This window comes from Sceloporus undulatus, chromosome 2 (assembly GCF_019175285.1).
Source record: "Sceloporus undulatus isolate JIND9_A2432 ecotype Alabama chromosome 2, SceUnd_v1.1, whole genome shotgun sequence".
Classification (NCBI taxonomy): domain Eukaryota; kingdom Metazoa; phylum Chordata; class Lepidosauria; order Squamata; family Phrynosomatidae; genus Sceloporus; species Sceloporus undulatus.
The window spans coordinates 242,435,098-242,455,506 of record NC_056523.1 but is presented as its reverse complement, the minus strand read 5'-3'; the positions used below and the strand labels follow the sequence as shown (position 1 = coordinate 242,455,506).

The following is a 20,409-nucleotide window of genomic DNA, read 5'->3' as shown; positions in this document are numbered from 1 at the left end:
TGGATTCACAGTTCCATTATTATTTTAATTTTTTTACAAAACCCAATATGGAGCAGATACAAAGTATATCACTTTGTATATACCTCATTAGTGACACAAAAAAGCTATGTGTACTGAATAAAAGTAACTGATTTGTTTTGGCAGGACAAAGTATGGGTGAAGGTGATAGTCCTGACTTAAAATGCCATGGAAATCTTCATTGCCTCTATAAAGATTTGCTTCATTCAGAAAAATATTTTTAACATTGATGTTTAGGAAGCAGGCGGGATAGAATCAGTAGCTTCAAAATAAAACTTATCCCAAGAACTGAAACCCTCAAAACCTACTGAGCTCAAGATCCAAGGGGTGGATGGTTGGGACATACCTCTGTGTCCCTGTTCTTTGAATGGATTCTATTTAGGATGAGTAGATGTCACTGTTTTTAATTCTTCCTCTGTGCCATGTGTTCAGACAGTATGCAATTGCTATTCCTAGTTTTTTCTCTCTCCAGTAACTGTAATGAGACATTATGACTGCACTTGTATACAATGTACGAGGTACTTAGTCTGAATAGTGGTGTACTGGCACCATTGTGTGGTTTTTCACTATGCATGCATTGGCCTTCATTCATCAGTGCATGGGGATCAATTTTCAGCCTGGTCATAGCTTATTCTCTTCTACTCATTCATCCCATCCAATTCTAAACCAACATATACTTTCTCTGTGGAGAAAGTAACATGAGTAGATTCAAGAGTCAGGAAAATACAATATTCGAATAAACCAATTTACTTGTGCCGTAGTGGAGGTAGAAGAGAGAAATCATATGCCCTACCTTGAAAAGATATGACTTGTATCTTTTCATCCTTCCATATTACAATCCCAGCATTTTAGATGGAAGCTTGTGCTTCAGGGTGTTAAAAACCTCAAAAAAGAGATAATACAAATGAAAATAGGAATGTGTGGCTTTACTTCATCTTCAATTAAGGTCTCTTACTGTATTGTGCATTTGGGGGGAGAGAAGTCAGAGGAACAGGCAAGTGGAGAGAGGGCTTGATTGAGTATACTTTGAAAACTGTAAAAGTGATCAAAAAACTTCAACAATGTATTTTTAATAACAGCAGCCCACTGTTTATACTGCATCATACAAAATTTATTTAAACATAAAAAAGCATAGAGCAATCTCCATAACACAATTGAGGATATTAACCCTTTTTTACTGTCAAAAAATACATTGAAAATAAAGCCAAAAACTTTCCAAGTTACTTTGAAGCCAAGTCTCAACCCTGTACACAGAATTCTCCCTCTTCTCTTTTCCCCCCTTTCTGATTATTTTCTTATACCCTCGAAGTATAATTATCATCCAACAAGTCTGATTGAACAGTAATATTACATTAGTTGCATTTGCCTAATTGTAATCATATATTATTTTAGATTATTCAATGAGTAGTTATGTAACTCATTGCCTTCTTTTTGCTTACAGAAGAAAATCTGCTAAACGCCCCTCATGGCCACACTGGTAGCTCACATTTAGTTTCAAGTTCCCTAAAGTTGAAGCTGGGACATGAAATTGGGACCATAAATGAGGAGAAGACAGAGAGAGGACGGGACTGGAAAGCCTCATCTTCCCAAGACAAGGCAATGTCTCCAATTAATCTAACAGATGACCAGCTTGCCTCTGGGCTTTATGGTAATTGTGTGAAGAGGCATATAGTAGCTACCTAATTTTGTATGTGTATATGCCCATCTGTATTTCTTAATTTTGAGATATGCTGTGGTGGAAAACCTTTGCTAAACTATGTTCTTCCCACTCTGTTTACTAGTATGTGCAAATGATAACATGTTGAAGTCCATCATGAAGAAAAAGGATGGGAAAAAAGATGAGAATGCAAAGAAGAATCTGCAGTTTGTTGGTATAAATGGAGGGTAAGAGGTTCAGCTCTAAAATAAAAATTCTCAGCTCTTTTCCAGGGCCATACATAGAATCAAAATTATAAGTTATCAACTAATGCTATCACATCATTACAAAAACAAAATCTCTCTCTCTCAATCTTTGCCTGTCTTTGTATATAGTTGGTCAAAGACACATAGTTAAACACTTTAGTTCCTATAACTATTCCTTGGAGGGGAAAAACCCTTCCCTCTTCCATGTGCAAACATTTTTTTACTTTAAGAAAAACATGTAGTTTTTTAATGACATGGCAGATCAGTGAAGGATATATTTAATTTAAGAGTTAAGCAGGGTTAACATTTTACAGCAAAGTTATCCCTCTAATAGCTTAATTGGAGACAGCATATTATACTAATTATGCTGGAACAGTAAAATGCTAAATCTGAAGACGCCCTAATTGAATTAAACATCTTAATTGTATTTCCCCCCAGTGTATGCAAATTTATGGAAGGAAGAAAAAATAAATAAATAGCATTTCATTAAAGGGTGTAATCCAGCAAGCACACATACACGTTTGTTGTTCTTTGTTGTTAATTGCCCTCAAGTCAGCACCAATTCATGGTGACCCTGTGGATGAAACATCTCCAAGATCCCCTATCCTCTAGGATTCACTATAAGCTGCTTGTTCTAACATTCAAATCCTTGCATAGCCTGGTACTCCTTATCTTGCAGCTTTTTCTTTTTCCTTTTGCCAACCTGTGAAATATGCACTCTGGGAATTCTGGACTTCTCACCCAGCCAAGGGTTTTCTCCTCCTTGGCTCGGCTTTGTCCTTTTTCCCTTGCCACCCCTTATTCCTTTGCTATTTTTAAAATCCAAATGGAAAACTTTTTTGTTTTCTAAAACTTTTGGAATTTCGGATTAATGCTTTATTTAAAACAATTTTGTTTTATTCTGCAGTGTGTGTTTGTGTGTTTTGTTGTTTGTTAGTACTAAATTCTTGTATTATATTTTAGTATTTTATATTTATTAGAATAGTTTAAAATGTTCTATCGTGTAACTGTAAAGCACTATGTATATGGATGACACTATATAAAAAAATTATGGCCCCATACAGACAGGCCAAAATAAAGCTGTTTCAGGTCACGTTGGAGGTATGCTCTTTAAATGATGCATGCATCTTAAGAGTCCAGAAGCCATGCCAAAGCAACGATCCAGTCCTAAGGACTGGAGCGCAGCTTTGGTGCAGCTTCCGGACTCTTAGGACGCATGCATCATTTAAACAGCATACCTCCAAAGTGACCCAAAGCAGCTTTATTTTGGCAATCTGTATGTGGCCTATATTAATGATAATAATACCCTCCACTGCTCTGCTTAGGTCCTATAGATTCAGGCCTGTGGCCTCCCTGATTGAGACCATTTAACTGGCATGTGGTCTTTCTCTCATTCTATTGCCTTTTACCTTCCCTAGCATTATTGTCTTTTCTAGTGAGTCATGCCTTCTCATGATGGGGCCAACGTATGACAGCTTTAGTTCCATCATCTTGGCTTCCGGGAAGAGTTCCAATTTAATCTCTTCAAGGACCCATTTGTTTGTCTGTTCGGCTGTCCACAGTATCCCCAACACTCTTCTCCAGCACCACATCTCAAATGAGTTTTTCTTTCTGTTGACTTTCTTCACTGTCACACACATGCACATTCACTGTCACACAGATAAACAGTCACACGTGTACAGATACCTTATATCTGGCCTCTTCATGACATCAACCTGGTTATTCACTGGTCAGTTCCTTGTACAGTGGTCCCTTACCTTACGCAGGAGATATGTTCGGAACACCCTCCCCCACGTAAGGTAAAAAAATGCATATGCTCGAGCCTCATTCAGTTCTTATGTTTGTACAGCCTCTTTTTATTGGAAAGCTGGTTGTCATATTATACATTTAATATTAAGCAGTGTTGAGTAGGCTTGAGTGGTTTATTGTTTCCAAAATCAATTATTTCTGAAATTAAACAGTTGAGCCACAAATGTTAGCATTAAAGGCATTTAAAACCCTATGTAGAGTAGCCACAAAGCTTTCCAGAAATGGTTACTGTTCCTCTGCCATAAATGTAATAGATGATCAGCAGGAGTCTCAGAGCTACTTAAGAGATTATTAATTAAAAAGAATATATTTATTGTAACAACATACTTAACATTGAATAAATATTTAATTATTGATTGATTGATTGATTGATTACATTTTGTTATATAGGTATGAAACAACATCAAGTGATGATTCTAGTTCAGAAGAGAGTTCCTCTTCAGAATCTGATGATGAGTGTGTTGGGAATAAATATGCTCAAATTGAAGAAAATGGTAGTTTGCTCAGTGTGGAAGAACAGCATGGACTGAACAGGGAAGATATGTCTGCCAGAGTAGAAGGAGTGGTGCAGGTTCAAGAGCCAGAGCCTGAAAAAGTGGAAATCCGTGAGAGGTATGATACATCTTCTACGTTTTAAAATATAGTAGATGGGGGAATTAGACCTAAAGCATAAGCATGGCTGTCTATATCTTTATGGAGTGGAGGGAACTAGTTAAAACTTGTATTCAGAGCTCAAAAGGCTAGGGCCTTCTTATGGGCTGCTACTAGGCTCTGCAATTCCCTTCCGAGGGAGGCTGAACTGTTTAATTCCAGTAGGCTTTTGAGAAGTCAATATTTTTACAGAGTGGGCTTCTAATAGAGTGCTGTTCTGCTTTTAATTGTACTATTTTAAAACATCTTATCAAAAATGTATTGTTATTAAACTGGTTTATTATTTTAATTGTATGTTTTCAAATGTTTTCAATATTGTTGACAATTCAATTCAATTTTAATGTTAACTATTTGTAGGTATTAGCTATATTGCGTTAGTTTTAATTGGTGAGTTGCCTTGAATCCTTCATTTGGAGGGGAATGTCAGGATGTAAATGAAGATGCTGCTGCTGGTGGTGGTTCATCTGTTACCTAGTGTATAGAACAGGCACTATAAATTCTACAGGTAAACCTCTTCACAATAATTGCCCTGCTGTTTGTGTTTAGGCTGCAAAATTTGGTGAGGAGGGCCTGTCATACCAGAGAACCCAAACTTTTGTGAATATTGTTGTCACAATGTTTTCATTTCTATGAAACACGAAGTTTTAAAAAACATTTGGTAGGAAAAAAAATTGTACTATTTATGTTTAGCATACATAATTCAACACAATGCTTCTCTTTGTACAGCAAATGGTATTATGTATCTCCTTTTCATTGCTTCCTTTATAATGAGTTTACTAAACCAAGAAATATGGGTCATAAGTGACAGCCCAGTATGAAATCCTCATACTTTGAGAAATTTTGTTAATAGGTGACATAAGCATGTCAAGATATTTAATTAAATAAATGGCAAAATAGTGCAGTAAAAACAACTGTAAAAGTTCCTGTTCTGTTGTTTCGGCAGCTGTCAGACTTCTGATCATTCATAATAATTTAACAAGTTCTTTTTAATTGCATACTATTTATTCAGTATTTTCATCATTACTGTCAATAAAACTTCAATTTCAGCATGAATGTACTGTATTCATACAATATTTCTAGATTCATAGTGTTGGAAACACCTGATGGCCCTATGTAATTGAAAATGCCATCCTGCACAATAGAAAACACTTCTTACAAGACTTATGAATTAGTCCAAGCCAAGATGATACATTTTGCTGAAGCTACCTGAAATATAGCTTGCCAGAGATGTTTCCAGTACTGTATTACAGATACATATACGGCTGCACTGAAGTAGGCCTGAAACTCACAAATCTTCACAAATCTTTCACAGTAACTCTTACAAAGATATGTTCCATTTTGTAACTGTATAACAGCTTTACTTAGGGAAGACTTTACACCCAATTATTGAATCTGTACAAATTATCATCATCATTATAATTTTTAAGCCTGTGAGAGGACTTTTTGCAAACTGCTCTCATTTGGATTAAATGTGTAACCTCTGACCCTAGTTGATGGACTTTTCCCCCAACACAACTTAATAATATAAGAATTGTGACTGAATCAAAGGCTTGTTTAAGTTAGCATTCTGGGCATCCAGGTTACCTATGAGATGTCCATAAGTAGGACATGAGCGTAACAATGTCTTCCCACTTTTGTTCTTATACAGTTGGTATAGTTAAGTATAGTGTGTAAAGCCATTACTTGGCATTGTTTTTTCAGATAGAGAGACGTTCCAGTGACATCTGCTGCCAAAAGCAAATTCCACATTCCAGCAGATGATAATGAATTTGCCACATCCCACCCCACAAAAACCCTAAATTACTCTCTCTTTTCTCCTCTCTTATCAGATATGAATTGAGTGAAAAGATGTTATCTGCATGTCATCTTCTTAAAAGTAGCATCGATGATCCCAAGGCCATGATCAGCAAAGAGACTGTAAGTTCAGCATAGTTTGTAAATTATATATTATCTAATTATTTGTCATGTTAAAGGTTGAGTTGGGCAAGAGAAACAGATGGTTGTCAATAAAAAGTCAACACAAAAACATCACCAGTTTACATGCTGCAAGTTCCTGGGTTTCAGTTCTCCTAAAACAGAACATGACTAGGACTATGGAAGGAAAATAGCATACGACAGATACTCTTGATATCTGTTGGAGTCTAGTTCCAGACCCCCCCCCCCATGGATATTAAAATCCATGGATGTTCAAGTCCCATTAAATACAGTGGCATAGTAAAATGGTGTCTCTTATATAATATGCTAAAATTAAGGTGTGCTTTTTGTAAAATATATTTTTTAAAAATATTTTCCAGCTATGTATGGTTGAATCCATGGATGCAGAATCTGTGGATACAAAGGGCCCTTCCTCTGGGCACTCTTTCAGTAGAACAATCTGTTTAACCTATGAGGAAAAAACTCAGGACTGTTGTGGAGTGGTGTGCTACATTATGTGCTATGATGGGTGGAAATGCTGAAACCAAGTATTCTGTCTCTTAGAGCAATGTGGACTCTGCACTACTTATCTAGTTCTATTTGAAAACACTTCCACAACTTTATTGTGCTTGTAGCTACTACAGACAGATATAACTTTGTGTTGTTATTTTTTAAAAATGCACCAAATAAACTTTTTTAAAAACATCACAAAGCATGTGAACATTGTTTAAAAACAGCCCTTCTATTCATTTAGCTGTACTGTTGAATTGAGTGTTCCTAAAGTGTATGGGTAAGTACACAAGATAGAGTTAGCATTCCATTTGATTATGAAAGTATAAAGTTTATGTTCTAATGTGGAATGTGCTCTGCTTCTTACCAAACACAGCAGTAAATGTTTTATCCACCTCTCTGTTTTTGAAGTTCAACTGTGTTATGTAAACAAGTAGACTCAAACCTCTTTGGGTAATATACGTACCATTTCAATCTTGTGTGTACTGAAATAAGTAGCATTATCTTGCAAATTCTTGGAAGCTTTTCTTTGGACTGATTGTGACATGTACTGAAGAAATACCCATTTAAATAGCAACAGAATGGGAATTAGGACTTTTGGAGACCTTGCTATCAAAGAGTGATTTCAGGTTCTCTGAAAATCAGACTCAGCATGTTCATCTAGATATGGCTAATTCTGAAAAAAATGTCAGATTTCATGGATTATTTGGCATATCTTGTACAAGTACTTTTGCACTCTCAGTTACCTCGCTTCTGTGACACATACACTTTTAGCTCATACTGCTTACAACACACTTGACCTTGTGCTCCACCCAGTGCTTTCCATATAGAAGAACTATCTTATACTTGTACTTATAAATAACAGGTTACTCTGAAACAGCTGAACATTTTGGAGGAAACATGTAAAATCTCATTTCCTTAATTAATTTGTTGTTTTTAATGTCCCACTGCTACTCAATAATGTCCCGCTCCTACTTGTACATCAGTCTTAAAATCCATATTAATAGAGCATGCAATTCTAAGAGATGTAGTTTCCCATGTTGGCTAAAACTGACACATAGGTCATTGAAACCTTTGTGTAAATGCTTTCTTAAAGCTGCATTTTTGTATTCCACTTTGAACTGCTCTGTCATGATCTGATCAATCTCTTTAGGCATAGCATTCCACGGGATGGACACAACTACAGAAAAGGCTCTAGAGTAGGACTGGGCAACAACAATTTAGCTGCTGCATTTTGGATAACTATGGTTTGTAGGTACTTTTCAGTGACAACCAGATGTAGAGCTTTTTATAGCATCTAATCTGAGGTAACAAGGGCATGGATGATTGTGCCATTTTTGTCAAGGGTTGTTGCAGCCAGTGAAGCAGCTGAAACTAGAAAAATGCATATCTTGTAAAACTAGGAAGAATGCTAAATTAAGAAGCACCCCCAGAATGATTTATCTGATATGTAGCTTCATCTAGCATAGGTGTAGTTAATCCTGGATAAAGGTAATACTCTTCAGTTTCATAAAAATAAAACCCTATAGAGTACATGAGCCAAAGCGAGGAGTGGTAGAACTACCTTCTGGGTTCTGTCAGGATTAAAGAGAACCTCCATTCCCTTAAGAAGGCCAGAAGGTTACTGAGTGCCAATGAGAGGCCCAAGAGAATAACTGGGGTTGATCATTAGCACACTGACTATATTTTCACAGAATGTGCAGGAATATTATTTGTTTAAAAATTGTTTCAGGGAGGAGGTAAAAGCCTTGATCAGGAAGACATTAACACTTTATGCTTTTCCTAAGTGTTATTTGCATAAAACAAAGTATGCTGCTAAAATAATAGAGAAGAGCAAGTTACACATCAATAGTAAAATATGACTTTCAAAGGGACAGCAAGATATGGGCTTTCAAATTTTCTTTCTCCTTATGTTGACAGCCTTAGATATTTGTCTAGATATCAAAGGAAAAGGCTATAATTTCAATGTGAGACTGATCTTGTTTATAAATAGAACATCCCCTTTATAATTTTTGTTTGTTTTTGGCAGCGATTTTGTTTAAACACCATCCAGCACGAGTGGTTTCGTATATCAAGCCAGAAGTCGGCTGTTCCTGCAATGGTTGGGGACTACATAGCTGCTTTTGAAGAGGTTTCTCCTGTAGTCCTCAGACATATTATCAACATGGCAGATGGAAATGGCAACACGGCTCTCCATTACAGTGTTTCCCACTCTAATTTTGAGATTGTGAAGTTGCTTTTAGATGCAAGTAAGTTGACTACTCTGAAATGTTTGCCTGACATCTATATCTCACATTATGTTCTTCCCTCCCTCTCTCTAAAAAACAGCCTGCCTGCCACAACTTTTGTGCAGCTTTCTCTTTAGGTGCTTCCTGGAGCCTAGTAGCTTTAACCTCTTCATTTCTAGCAAAACCTTTAGATAACTTTCTCAAGTCACTGGCCTTTACTTGTAGTTCAGGCTTAGAATGCTGGCATTCTCATTAGTGAATGAGTGCTGGTCCTATAAGGGTTGCGTCTGAACATTTCTTTGTCAACTATCAGATGCAGTCAATGAGATTTTAATTAAACCTAAGCACTTGATTCTGACAGCACTTTTACTCAACACAATAGCCGGAATTATACATAAATGGCCTCTATTTCATTGTTATTTGAGCACCTCCATTATGTTAGGGAATACTTTTATAACATGTAAGGGATTATTTCCCATATAATAGCTAAAAACTTAAAGGATAAAAAATCTTATAAATTATAAATTGGATTATTAAACCTATTAAATTAGAAATTGGATTATTTTGAGTATTACTTCATAGTTTAATACATAATAAATATTTATTTTGAACCTTTAAGATTAAACAGATGTTGGTTTTAACTTTTTTTCACTTGTATGCTACATTGTTAATTTGATTTTTGTAAGGACTTGGAAACTGGCTTCAAAGCAGTTTAATAATAGCTCACTACATATGATAAATAGGCTGAATCCAGTTGGTGTCTCTCAAGCTCCAGCAGAAGTTTCCATCAGCAAAAGTGAGAGAAATGATTTTGGCAATTCCCCTTCCTATACGCAGCCAATCAGTTTAATCAACTACTGTAATTTCAGGGAGGACATTTCTCTGTTTCTTTTAAAATTAATTTTAAAAAGATTTAATAGAAATGAACATAAATCAGCAAATAGTGCATCTGAAGGCTTGTCTACACTGACCAAAAAAATTGGCTTCACCTCAGATTTTCCTGGTCTGCAGCAACTCTGCAGCAAGCTGTTAATACCACACACTAACAGAGACAGTCAGGTGAGATTGAAGGCTTTCACGGCAAGCATTCCTCTCAACCAAGGATCACACTGTATATATATCCCACATACCTCCATGCCACCATTCTCTGAAGATGGTGCAGGTGAAGATGGTGCACAGATGCAGGTGAAACTTTAGGAATAAATTCTTCCACAACACAGCCACATAGTCAAAAAAACCCACAAAAAATATAGTGAGGTGGCATCAGACTGGTGAACTCAGTCTGTTCTGCTGGGTTTGTTTGTTTGTGTGTTTGTTGCCTTCCCAGCATGCATCAACCTATCAACCAGTAACTGTTATTGTTTGCCTGCAGTCTAGACCACCTTGCGCTCTGGTTGGCTGCATCCTCATTGAATCTCCTTTACAGCACCAGTGATTGAGGAAGGAAATTTTAAATGTACATACACATACACACAATGCAACAGAGAAATTAAAAATAAAAATTGTGTTTTATTTATCTTTTATTTATGAAAATTTTTAGCCATGAGATCTGCAGTGAGGGATTAGATCAGGCTACCTCCCTCCTGCCTGAATGTCATGCTCCTTTGTTCATTTTTAGTCTTCTCCCCCTCCAATCCTCCTCTCACTTGATCCATGTTGTGTCATCTTTGTTTTTATTGAGTGGCATGCACACATTCCCTCCCCCAGTTTGCTTCCTCATGTGGAGATCTGCAAGGTATGTATGGGGAGGATCATCAGGAGGGAGTGTGTGAGATCTCTGCATGAGCAAGCAAGCAAATAATCAGCAGGGAGAAAAGAAATGTGTGTACTCCATTCAGTGAAGTAAAAACAATGATGACAGAACACTGGTCAGGGGGAAAAGAGAGTAAAAACACTACAAACACATGTGACACTTGGGTGGGGGAAAAATCCAATCTAACCTCTCGCCAGTGAAGTAGAAAAATATAGTGACGCACAGCAGGCTTGCCAGACCTAATAAGCCCTGTCCACTAAAAACTCCTTCTCATCCTCAGCTGGACATCATCGCCACCTCAGAATGCCAGCCAAACACAGGAAAATCCTGATTTTAGCATCAGTGTAGACAAGGCCAGAGATCCAGCACAGTAAGATTGCATTTCCAAACTATCCAACTAAGAAATCTCCAGATGACATGAGAGTAGTTTTCCAAAAATCAACATGTGAGGAAGGAGGAGAGAGAAGACTGGCATTTTCATTTACATAACTAATAAATCTGCACCATTTGCATAGAATTTGGAGCAGGCTTGGTTACCTCTAGTAGCTCTTATGCTTTCAGTTAATTTGTCCATTCGCATGATATACTTTTTCTTATCAAACTACTGAGAAAGTGACAAGCATTTAAGCCTTTCCAGTTACATGCTATCTCTAAATTTGCTATCAAAACATAAATGCACAATCAATTCTTTATGAACATTGCATTATAGCATACAATTTTTCACTTGCATTATAAAAAAAGAGATAGTAGTCCCAACTCTGGTGATACAGAAATTGTTTAGTGAAATAATTTTACTGATTATTGTTGTTGTACATCCTTTTCATAATATCACTTAGAGATACTTCTTAGACACAGCAGCCTAGTATATTTTGAAGTTTAATTGCTGGTGTTTTATTTTAATGAGTGCCTTACAGAAGTATATGGATTCCTTCTTTCCAAATATTATTGCTTATAATTAGAAGATTAGTGCATCCCAGATCCACTAAACTAAAAAATTACCAAATTTGTTAGGGTCTCATTTTAAGGACTGTAGGGAAGAGACAATAAACTGATGCACAACAATTGAACAAAAGTAGGAACTTCCTTGGTTTCTGGCACTTCCTCAGAGGAACTGAATGCATTTGTTCCCATACAAATACTCCTTAGAGAAGGAGGCCATTTAACTGGCAAGTCATGTCTGGAAGCTTTAGAAGTCTGAAGTGTCTTGTTAAAATATTTATTAGTGGTACAAAAGAGAAAACTATCAAGGAGACACTACTATTTAATATTTCAGCCACCATTTCACTGTTTTATGTGATGTTTCTAATGTAAATCTGAGGTTTTCCATTACATTACTGAAACTCTGGACAGAAACTGGTGCTATCTCCAGTTCTCTTCATAGAATTTTGGAACAATTACCCTTAAGTTAACTGACTTAGCAATGGCATGAAATGTGGCTTTGAGTCTTCTTTCCAGCTCTGCTGTCATGCACACTATAAAGAGAGAGTTGTTTTCTTTATTTCGCTGAAGAACCATCCCTGCTTCTCTTTTCCTCTTTACAAGTTCTTCTGAATCATCTTCGTTATATAAGCAATTACTGCATTTCCAAAAGACTGCTCTAATAACAGTTTATTCAGTTGTTTTGCACAATTGCTGCTTTTGAGCTTCCAACTTTCTCAAGAGATTTTCTCATCTATCCTCCCGCAGATGTCTGCAACGTAAATCACCAGAACAAGGCTGGTTATACTCCCATTATGCTGGCTGCTCTTGCAGCTGTAGATGCGGAGAAAGACATGAGAATAGTAGAAGAGCTCTTTGCTTGTGGAGATGTGAATGCCAAAGCCAGTCAGGTTGGTACTGCTGTACTTGCTTTACTGAGCACCATGGTAGACATTCATATAAAACAGAGAATTACTGTCTGGTGCAGCATGATACAAAGGGAGTTTATGCTGTGTTAGCCCTAATTTATTAAATGACTCTGAACAAACTACTAATTATTTTTGTCCTAGTGCAGGAGCACTATACAATTTAGGTATATTGCTGGCATATTGTGATGACCTACTATTTCAGGACCTACTATAGGACCATAGCACAAAATCATGCTCAAACTTTTGCAACACAGATTCCAACCATATATAGAGAGAGAAATCCCAGAGGTCCAAGCAGGGTTCAGGAAAGGTAGAGGCACTATGGACCACATTGCAAACGTAAGATGGCTAATAGAGCGCACCAGAGAATTCCAAAAGAAAATCAGCATGTGCTTTATAGACTGTAGCAAAATCTTTGACTACATAGATCTTGAAAGGCTATGGAACGCCCTTAAAGACATGGAAGTGCCAATACAGCTGATAGTCCTGATGAGAAATTTGTACTTAGGACAAGAGGCCACTGTCCAAGCAAAACATAGAAAATTAACACATGGGGTAAGAAGCATTAGAGAAGAGAAATGTTACTGTCATTATTGCATGATCGGGGCAAAGATTTTTACACGACGTCATCCTCTTATTATTCTTGTATCAGCATGGAAGCATTGTGCTAGTAGAATAACTCATTGATGATAAAAAAACATCAGTGGCTTGCCAATCGTGATTCATTAGTGCTATTGCAAATGTGTGAAAGGCAATCATTTTTCAATAGCACTATTGATATTTTAAGTAGTGATCCATTGTCTGCTGGGAAAACCCCTGACCCTGGGTAGTTTTCATTTGCATGGCCTCGATTTTGATTTTGGTGTTTTACAGCACTGGTAACCAAACTTTGTTTACTTTAAGGGTTTCTTCTTTCCTCTTGAAGTTGTCTAGATATTAGTGAATTTCAATGGCTTCCCTATGCATTCTGACCTGATAGTTGTTGGCATGGTCCAGAATGTTTTCAAATAACATTTTATGCCCAGGATGATTTATAACATGTTCTGCCACTGCTGATTTTTCTGCCTGACCCAGTCTGCAGTGTCTCTCATGTTCCTTGATTCATGTTTGAACACTGCATTTGGTGGTCCCCATGTAGATTTGTCCGCAGGTGCATAGTATGTGGTAAACTCCTGTGGCCATGAGAGGGTCCCTCTTGTTCTTTGCTGAGTGCAGCATTTGCCGGATTTTCTTGGTCGGCCTGTAGATCATTTGGAGGCTGCATTTCCTCATCAGTATCCCTATTACTTTGATATATGGTGAAAATAACTTCCCTTTGGGTGGTTGTATGTCTTCATTCCTATGGGGTTTTTTTGTTTGTTTGTTTGTTTGTTTGGGGGGGTCTGGCCACCCTTCTGAAAAAGAAAATCTCCCAGACCTGGAATAATAAGATCAAGGAAGAAAGTGCAAAGGCAAGCCTACTGCTGAATATAAACAAAACAAAAATAATAACCACAGAGACTCTGGACAAATTCAAACTATACAATGAAGAAACAGAAGTAGTAAAAGAGTTTACATACCTGGGATCAAACGTTGATAGAAACGGGGACTGCAGTCAGAAGATCATAAGACAATTAAGAATGGGGAGGGCAGCTATGAAAGAACTAGAAAAGATTCTAAAATGCAAAGATATACAACTGTACACAAAAATCAGAATTGTACAAGCCATTGTTTTCCCTATTACCATATACGGATGTGAGAGCTAGACAGTTAAGAAAGACGATACATTCAATTCATTTGAGATGTGATGCTGGAGAAGAGTGCTGAGGATCCTCTGGATAGCCAAAAAAGACAAACAAGTGGGTCCTAGAACAGATCAAACCAAAAATCTCCCTGGAAGCCAAGATGACAGAATTGGGGCTGTCGTATGTCAGACACATTATGAGAAGGCACAACTCATTGGAAAACATAATTATGCCAGAAAGAAAGGAAGGCCGTATGCTAGATGGATAGACTTCATTAAGGGTATGAGTTTGCAGAAATTGAGCAGAATAGTGAGTCTTGGAGATGTCTCATCTACACGTTTGCCATGAGTCGAAATTGACTTGAGGGCAGTTAACAACAACAAAAACTATTTCAGAGCACTCAAATTTATAATTATTAAGAAATTCTGTTATGGGAAATGCTAGAAGTTAATCAGGCTCTCTTTTGATATGTATGTCTTTTAAATTATTGTTTTTATAACAAACTTTGGAAAAATGTAAACATTAAGTGTGAATTCCTTTTACTGTTGAAGTAAACAAGTAAAGTCATTCAGGAATAAATTAGTTAACTTTATACTCCCCTGTTCGTATTTATATTACTGGAGAAGGAGTCCCCTCTGCTAAAACAGTTTTAAGGGTGAAACTGAGGTAACATCATTTAGGTGGTGTGTGGAGTAACCTTTAAAGTGTCCTCACTGTGTTCTTTCCAAAAAATACCTGTCCATCTCAAAGATTTAAATCTGAACAAAACAGCTTTACAAGTTGAAATGAAACACTGTTTCATTTTGATTTAATTCTTGATTGGCTGATGGCTATGAAGCCTTCTTGCATTTTCATTTTTATGTTTTTTGAAAGAAAAGTTTCTTCATAATGATTCAGTAAATAAATCAACATGCTAACCATTCGTGTAAGGCTTTTAAATGTTCTAATAAGGTACTGTAGTTTGCCTATCCAAAGCACAGAAGGAGAGATAAGGCTGGCTGAGCCAATGTTGGGTTTACTAAATGTGCCTGTAATTTCAGTTGCAAAGTGGCTCAGGAGCTGTGATAATGCTATATCACAGGACATCCTGTGAAATATTTGGTATTACATCTGTCTTCAGTCTAAGTTGCCACAAGAGATTCAGACTGTAGGAAAATTTAGGACCTCTTTATTTTTTATGATTGAATATAGATGGAGAGCTAGTGTAGTATAATGAGTGCTGTACCAGGACTCTGGGAGTCCAGGATTCAAATCCCTAATTGTGGAAACCCACTGGATGACCTGGGGCAAGTCATACTCTCAAAGCCTCAAGAGGAAGGCAAAACCAAACCTATATGAATCGTACCAAGAAAATCTTAGGATAGGGTTATCATAAGACAGAGTCAGTTTGAAAGCACAAAACATATGAATGTCGATATACAACTCAGCCAGATTTTATATAATAACCAGTAAGACTTCAGACTGGTAAAAAATGTCTCCAGTGGCAGTCTTCCTTCAAAACATGAATAGATGCTGGTATTTTATAATGTTTGTTACAATGTGTGTTCCTCTGTACGCAGGCTGGCCAAACTGCTCTGATGCTTGCTGTCAGCCATGGGCGAATAGATATGGTGAAAGCTCTGCTGGCTTGTGGTGCAGATGTTAACATCCAAGATGATGAGGGCTCCACTGCTTTGATGTGTGCTAGTGAGCATGGACATGTTGAGATTGTCAAACTTTTGCTGGCTCAGTCTGGATGTAATGGCACACTGGAGGACAATGTGAGTTACCACCTCAAACTGTCAATACCTTATCTGATTCAGGAACATAGTTGGCTGAAATATTCCTTGTGACAAAACTGTGGAACATCCAGATAGATTTAGGCCTGTGCAAAATCTAGCTGGCATTAAAATACACTGCTCCCTCGGGTTACGAAATTAATTCGTTCCGCGGCCGCTTTCGTAACCCGAAAAGCCTTCGTAAGCCGAAATGCCATAGGCGCTAATGGGGAAAAGCCGTGATTCCGTGCGAAAAAGCCGAAAAAAGCACCAAGATTTTTTTCGTAACCCGAAAAACATTCGTAACCCGGAACAATTATTTCCTATGGGATTTTTTCGTATCCCGGAAATTTCGTAACCTGGGTATTTCGTATCCCGAGGTACCACTGTACGTGAATTCTGCTTAGTTGTGAATTACAGGAGTAGGGCTAATGTGCATAAGAGTTCTAATGGGAGTAGGGGACAGACAGAGGGTGTATCCTCTAGTTCAGTCCAAACCATTCAAGGTTTGGGTGCCAACAAAAGCGGAATTGATCTTCAGCTAATTCTAACATCAGTTTTAATCCTGCTTTGGCTTTTGTGCATTTAAGTGCCATACTTGACACAACAAATCTGGGTATGCCAATCCTTAGTCCTTGACAGTTGTTTTTATACATAAAACTTATGCATTGACTTTCAATGATACTAAAATCTTACTTACTTAGGTATTTTTTTTAAATATTGCATTCACAGTTATGCTACATAGACACTTTACAATAGCACTATTTGAGTTTTCTAAGACCTGAATAAAGCAGGCATGTGACTGTTTCTTTCTGAATTGAAAACCTTCCTCTATATGCCTACTTGACCAGAAATTACCATGGAGGGTGGTACTGCTAGCATGTTCCTCCTTGTCCTCATGTTTGACACATTCAGGTTTTAGAATGCTTGAATGGGGCTATTGTAATCTTGATTATAAATCTTTCTCTTGAAAACTAAAAGTTGTTAAAGAATAGATTAATAGAATCAGGAAATGAAATAAACAGCCAAAGATTTATTTTAAAAAACACCTGTAGCTGAAATTAAGATCATCTTTAAATGTTTAATTTTAACAGCATCCTCCTTCAGTGGTGCATAAATCTCATATTTGTTCCATTTTTCTCCCTCCCTGTCCCTCTCTTCTCCCCACTTTTAAGGATGGGAGCACAGCACTTTCAATAGCCCTTGAAGCAGGCCACAAGGATATCGCTGTTCTTCTCTATGCTCATGCAAACTTTTCCAAAACTCAGTCTCCGGTGAGTTAAGAATAGACATGTTTCTCATCTTGGGTTTGTGCAGTGCCTGAGAGGCTTTCTGGGTCTTGGAGCAAATGCAAATGCAACTCAGTTCCCTTCCCCCAGTTTAGAAACTGAGTAGTAATGACCTTGTGTGTCAACTGCTTCAGTCTTCTCCCTCCTTTCACCTTGTCCATCATAAATTTCCAATCTGGAGTTTTTTCTTGTGGCTTCTGGAATTTTCTTTTAGAAGACTTCATTAGAGTCATGCTAATGTATGCATACAGTTGGTTAGAAGCACTAGTAAGAAAGCCAGGATTTACACTTACCCCCCACTTTCGCCTCTACTGTGGAGTTTATGGGCTTCTCCAGTCCATAGTACTCCTTTTTTATTGCAAAAATGCACCATTGTCCCTGCACCACACTTGCTTCTTTCTATTTTCTACCTCCAAGTCTGCCACTGCAGAAACCTTGTCCTGGCAAGCACCCTCTCGTGAAAGTTTCAATTCTTCAGGCTTGCGCTATAGTTGCTGGAGCTTCACTGATCCTCAATTCAATAGAAGTATTCAGTAAACTGAAGGGTTCATTGGCTTTCTGCAACAAGCTTCATTGTTTCCCATTTCTAACAATCCTCTGCCTTTTTCTTTTTTAGGGCACTCCAAGGCTCGGAAGGAAGCCATCTCCTAGTCCTACTCATAGAAGCCCATTTGATTGCTAGTGCACAACGTTAGCCTGTTAAACACTAATGTCACCTCTCCCAAGCTGCTAGTGGTTACTGTTTTACAGTGACAGATATTGAATGTAATTGCCTTGTGCCTAAGCTCACCAGCAAACTGAAATCAAATAGAGCTAAAGTCAGAAAAAGTGTTACGACAATGTCCTTGTTAACAACGTTACTCAGGATCTTGTAGCAGTTGTACATGGGAGCGGAGGGATTAATAGATGGTACTACTTCCCCTAGCTCTCCAAGACCATTTATGTGTACTCGGTCACTATACAGGTTGGACAAGCTACTCCATGCTGCTGCAGGATCTTACAGATATACCATAAAGTATAAGAAAATGCGAACATGGTATGTTGGTTGTCACAAGGCCTGCTGTGGGGGCAGGGAAAAGGCAACGCTCATAAAGGACTGGTTGCACATGGGCTCCATATGGCATCTCATTGCCCTTTTGAGTCTTCATTTTGTTCATCTTTTCTGCCTCTAGGAAATGGTATAATATTTTGTTTTTGTTTTTTCACTGTAGTATATTCTCTTCTGTTACCAACATAAAAGTGTTTTTAAGCTATCTGTTCAGTTATGACTGGACTTTCCCCATCCAGATAATTCTTATTGGCTGTATGTTCTTTACAGATATTTATATTTGCTACTGTTGAAATTTTTGGCAAGAACCCTTTTATTATAAAGGTCATTCCACAATGGTTTTGAGTCTTGTTTTAAAGCTTATTTTAAATTCTAAAAGTGGCAACTGCTTATGAGGATGTTAGCTCTTTGGAAGCTCAGCTGGTGAACTGATGGCTTCACCATGGATGATGGACTGCTATATAACCTGGGACTTGTTAAATAAATTGCTGCCGATTTGTACAGCTTTTATATAAAGATTATGTCAGTATTTTTGACACTTTCTATTCCAACATAATTACGGCAATATTTACACATAACTGTTAATAGACTTTTATTAATAGTCATCTACATGAACGCTGACATGCATTGCAAAATATTCATCTCTGCTGGAATGAAATGTAGTTCTGGATGTGCATGGGCGATGCACACACACATATATGCAATGCTTATTTCTCTGTCATGTTCACTTCAGTCATATGCATTTAAGTGTTTGAAGTGCCTTAGACTCTTGCCATATTTTCAAAATAAAATTTCCTTATTTTATTCTTGCCTTTTGTTGTGTTTTGTAGCTTTGGGAAAGCAAGGTTTGGAATGTGCTTTTTACTTCTGTTAATTTATCATGTATGGTTTAGTGGTTTGAGTGTTGGATTATGACTCTGAAGACCAGGGTTTGAATCCCCGCTGGGTGACCTTGGGCAAGTCAAACATTCTCAGCCTCAGACGATGGCAATGGCAAACCCTCTAAAGAAACTTGCCAAGAAATGCCCATAATAAGTTTGCCTTAGGGTCACCATAAGTTGGAAACGACTTGAAAGCACAGAACAACAACAACCACAACAAAGTCAGTCTTTAGCACAAATCGCAACTTCATTAACCTTGAAGGCTAGGAACTTGAATTTCAAGAGAACCTAAAACGAAACAAGACTTTGTTTTCTAAGAGTGTGCTCCTCAGCATGAATGTCATTCTGGGTTTATTTCACTTTGGATTAAAGAAAATATTTCCATTATATTAACAAGATAATTTTAAGACACTTCTAACAGTCTGGCCCAAAGCATATTTTAATATATTCCATTGATTTTGATGGGATTGTAAGAATACAGATAAAAGCAAAAATCTGCTTGCTTCAGCTTAGTCAATTGATTCATTGGCTTCATTCTAACATCCCCGCAGTGCAGCATGAATGTCCACTTGCAGACCTATGCTAAAAGGTAAAAGTAAAGATAAGATTTCCCCTTTGAGGGGATTATCGTGTTTGAATGTAGAGGGCAAGGCTCATCCCCATTACTAAGTTGAAGAAGCCAGCATTATCAAAGACTGGTCATGTGGCCAGCATGGCTACACAGCACGCTGTTACCTTCCCACCGAAGTGGTACCTATTTACTTGCATTTACATGCTTTCGAACTGCTAGGTTGGCAGAAGCTGGGACTAGTGATGGGAGCTCACTCCGTCATGCAGTGCTTGGGTCTCAAACTGCTGAATTGTCGGGACCTTGCGATCATCAGAGTCAATAGGGACACAGTGACTTAGCACTTATGATGCTGACTCTGATGATTGCAAGGACCTATGCTACTCTGAGTGATACATCCATTCCCTGACCTGTGTAAGTTACTGTAAAGTCCTCGAAGCCTCTCACATTAACATTCTGTGTTTCACAGCACGTAAGCAGGATTAGAGAAGCATCTGGCTACCTTTCCAT

At 37.6% G+C, this 20,409-nt stretch overlaps 1 protein-coding gene across 2 annotated transcripts in view; it reads left to right on the top strand.

The window, feature by feature from the left end:
* The window catches only part of KANK1 (KN motif and ankyrin repeat domains 1), a 152,428-nt gene extending 133,174 nt beyond the window's left edge, over window positions 1–19,254 (top strand). For both annotated transcript variants that reach the window (XM_042448486.1, XM_042448487.1), the window contains exons 4-12: window positions 1,460–1,666; window positions 1,800–1,902; window positions 4,120–4,341; window positions 6,210–6,297; window positions 8,834–9,053; window positions 12,472–12,614; window positions 15,916–16,116; window positions 17,289–17,387; window positions 18,019–19,254. In XM_042448486.1, coding sequence (XP_042304420.1) covers window positions 1,460–1,666; window positions 1,800–1,902; window positions 4,120–4,341; window positions 6,210–6,297; window positions 8,834–9,053; window positions 12,472–12,614; window positions 15,916–16,116; window positions 17,289–17,387; window positions 18,019–18,084 — 1,349 coding nt within the window. In that variant the 3' untranslated portion in view covers window positions 18,085–19,254. The remainder of the gene's footprint in view (window positions 1–1,459; window positions 1,667–1,799; window positions 1,903–4,119; window positions 4,342–6,209; window positions 6,298–8,833; window positions 9,054–12,471; window positions 12,615–15,915; window positions 16,117–17,288; window positions 17,388–18,018) is intronic.
* Window positions 19,255–20,409: the final 1,155 nt, after the last annotated feature.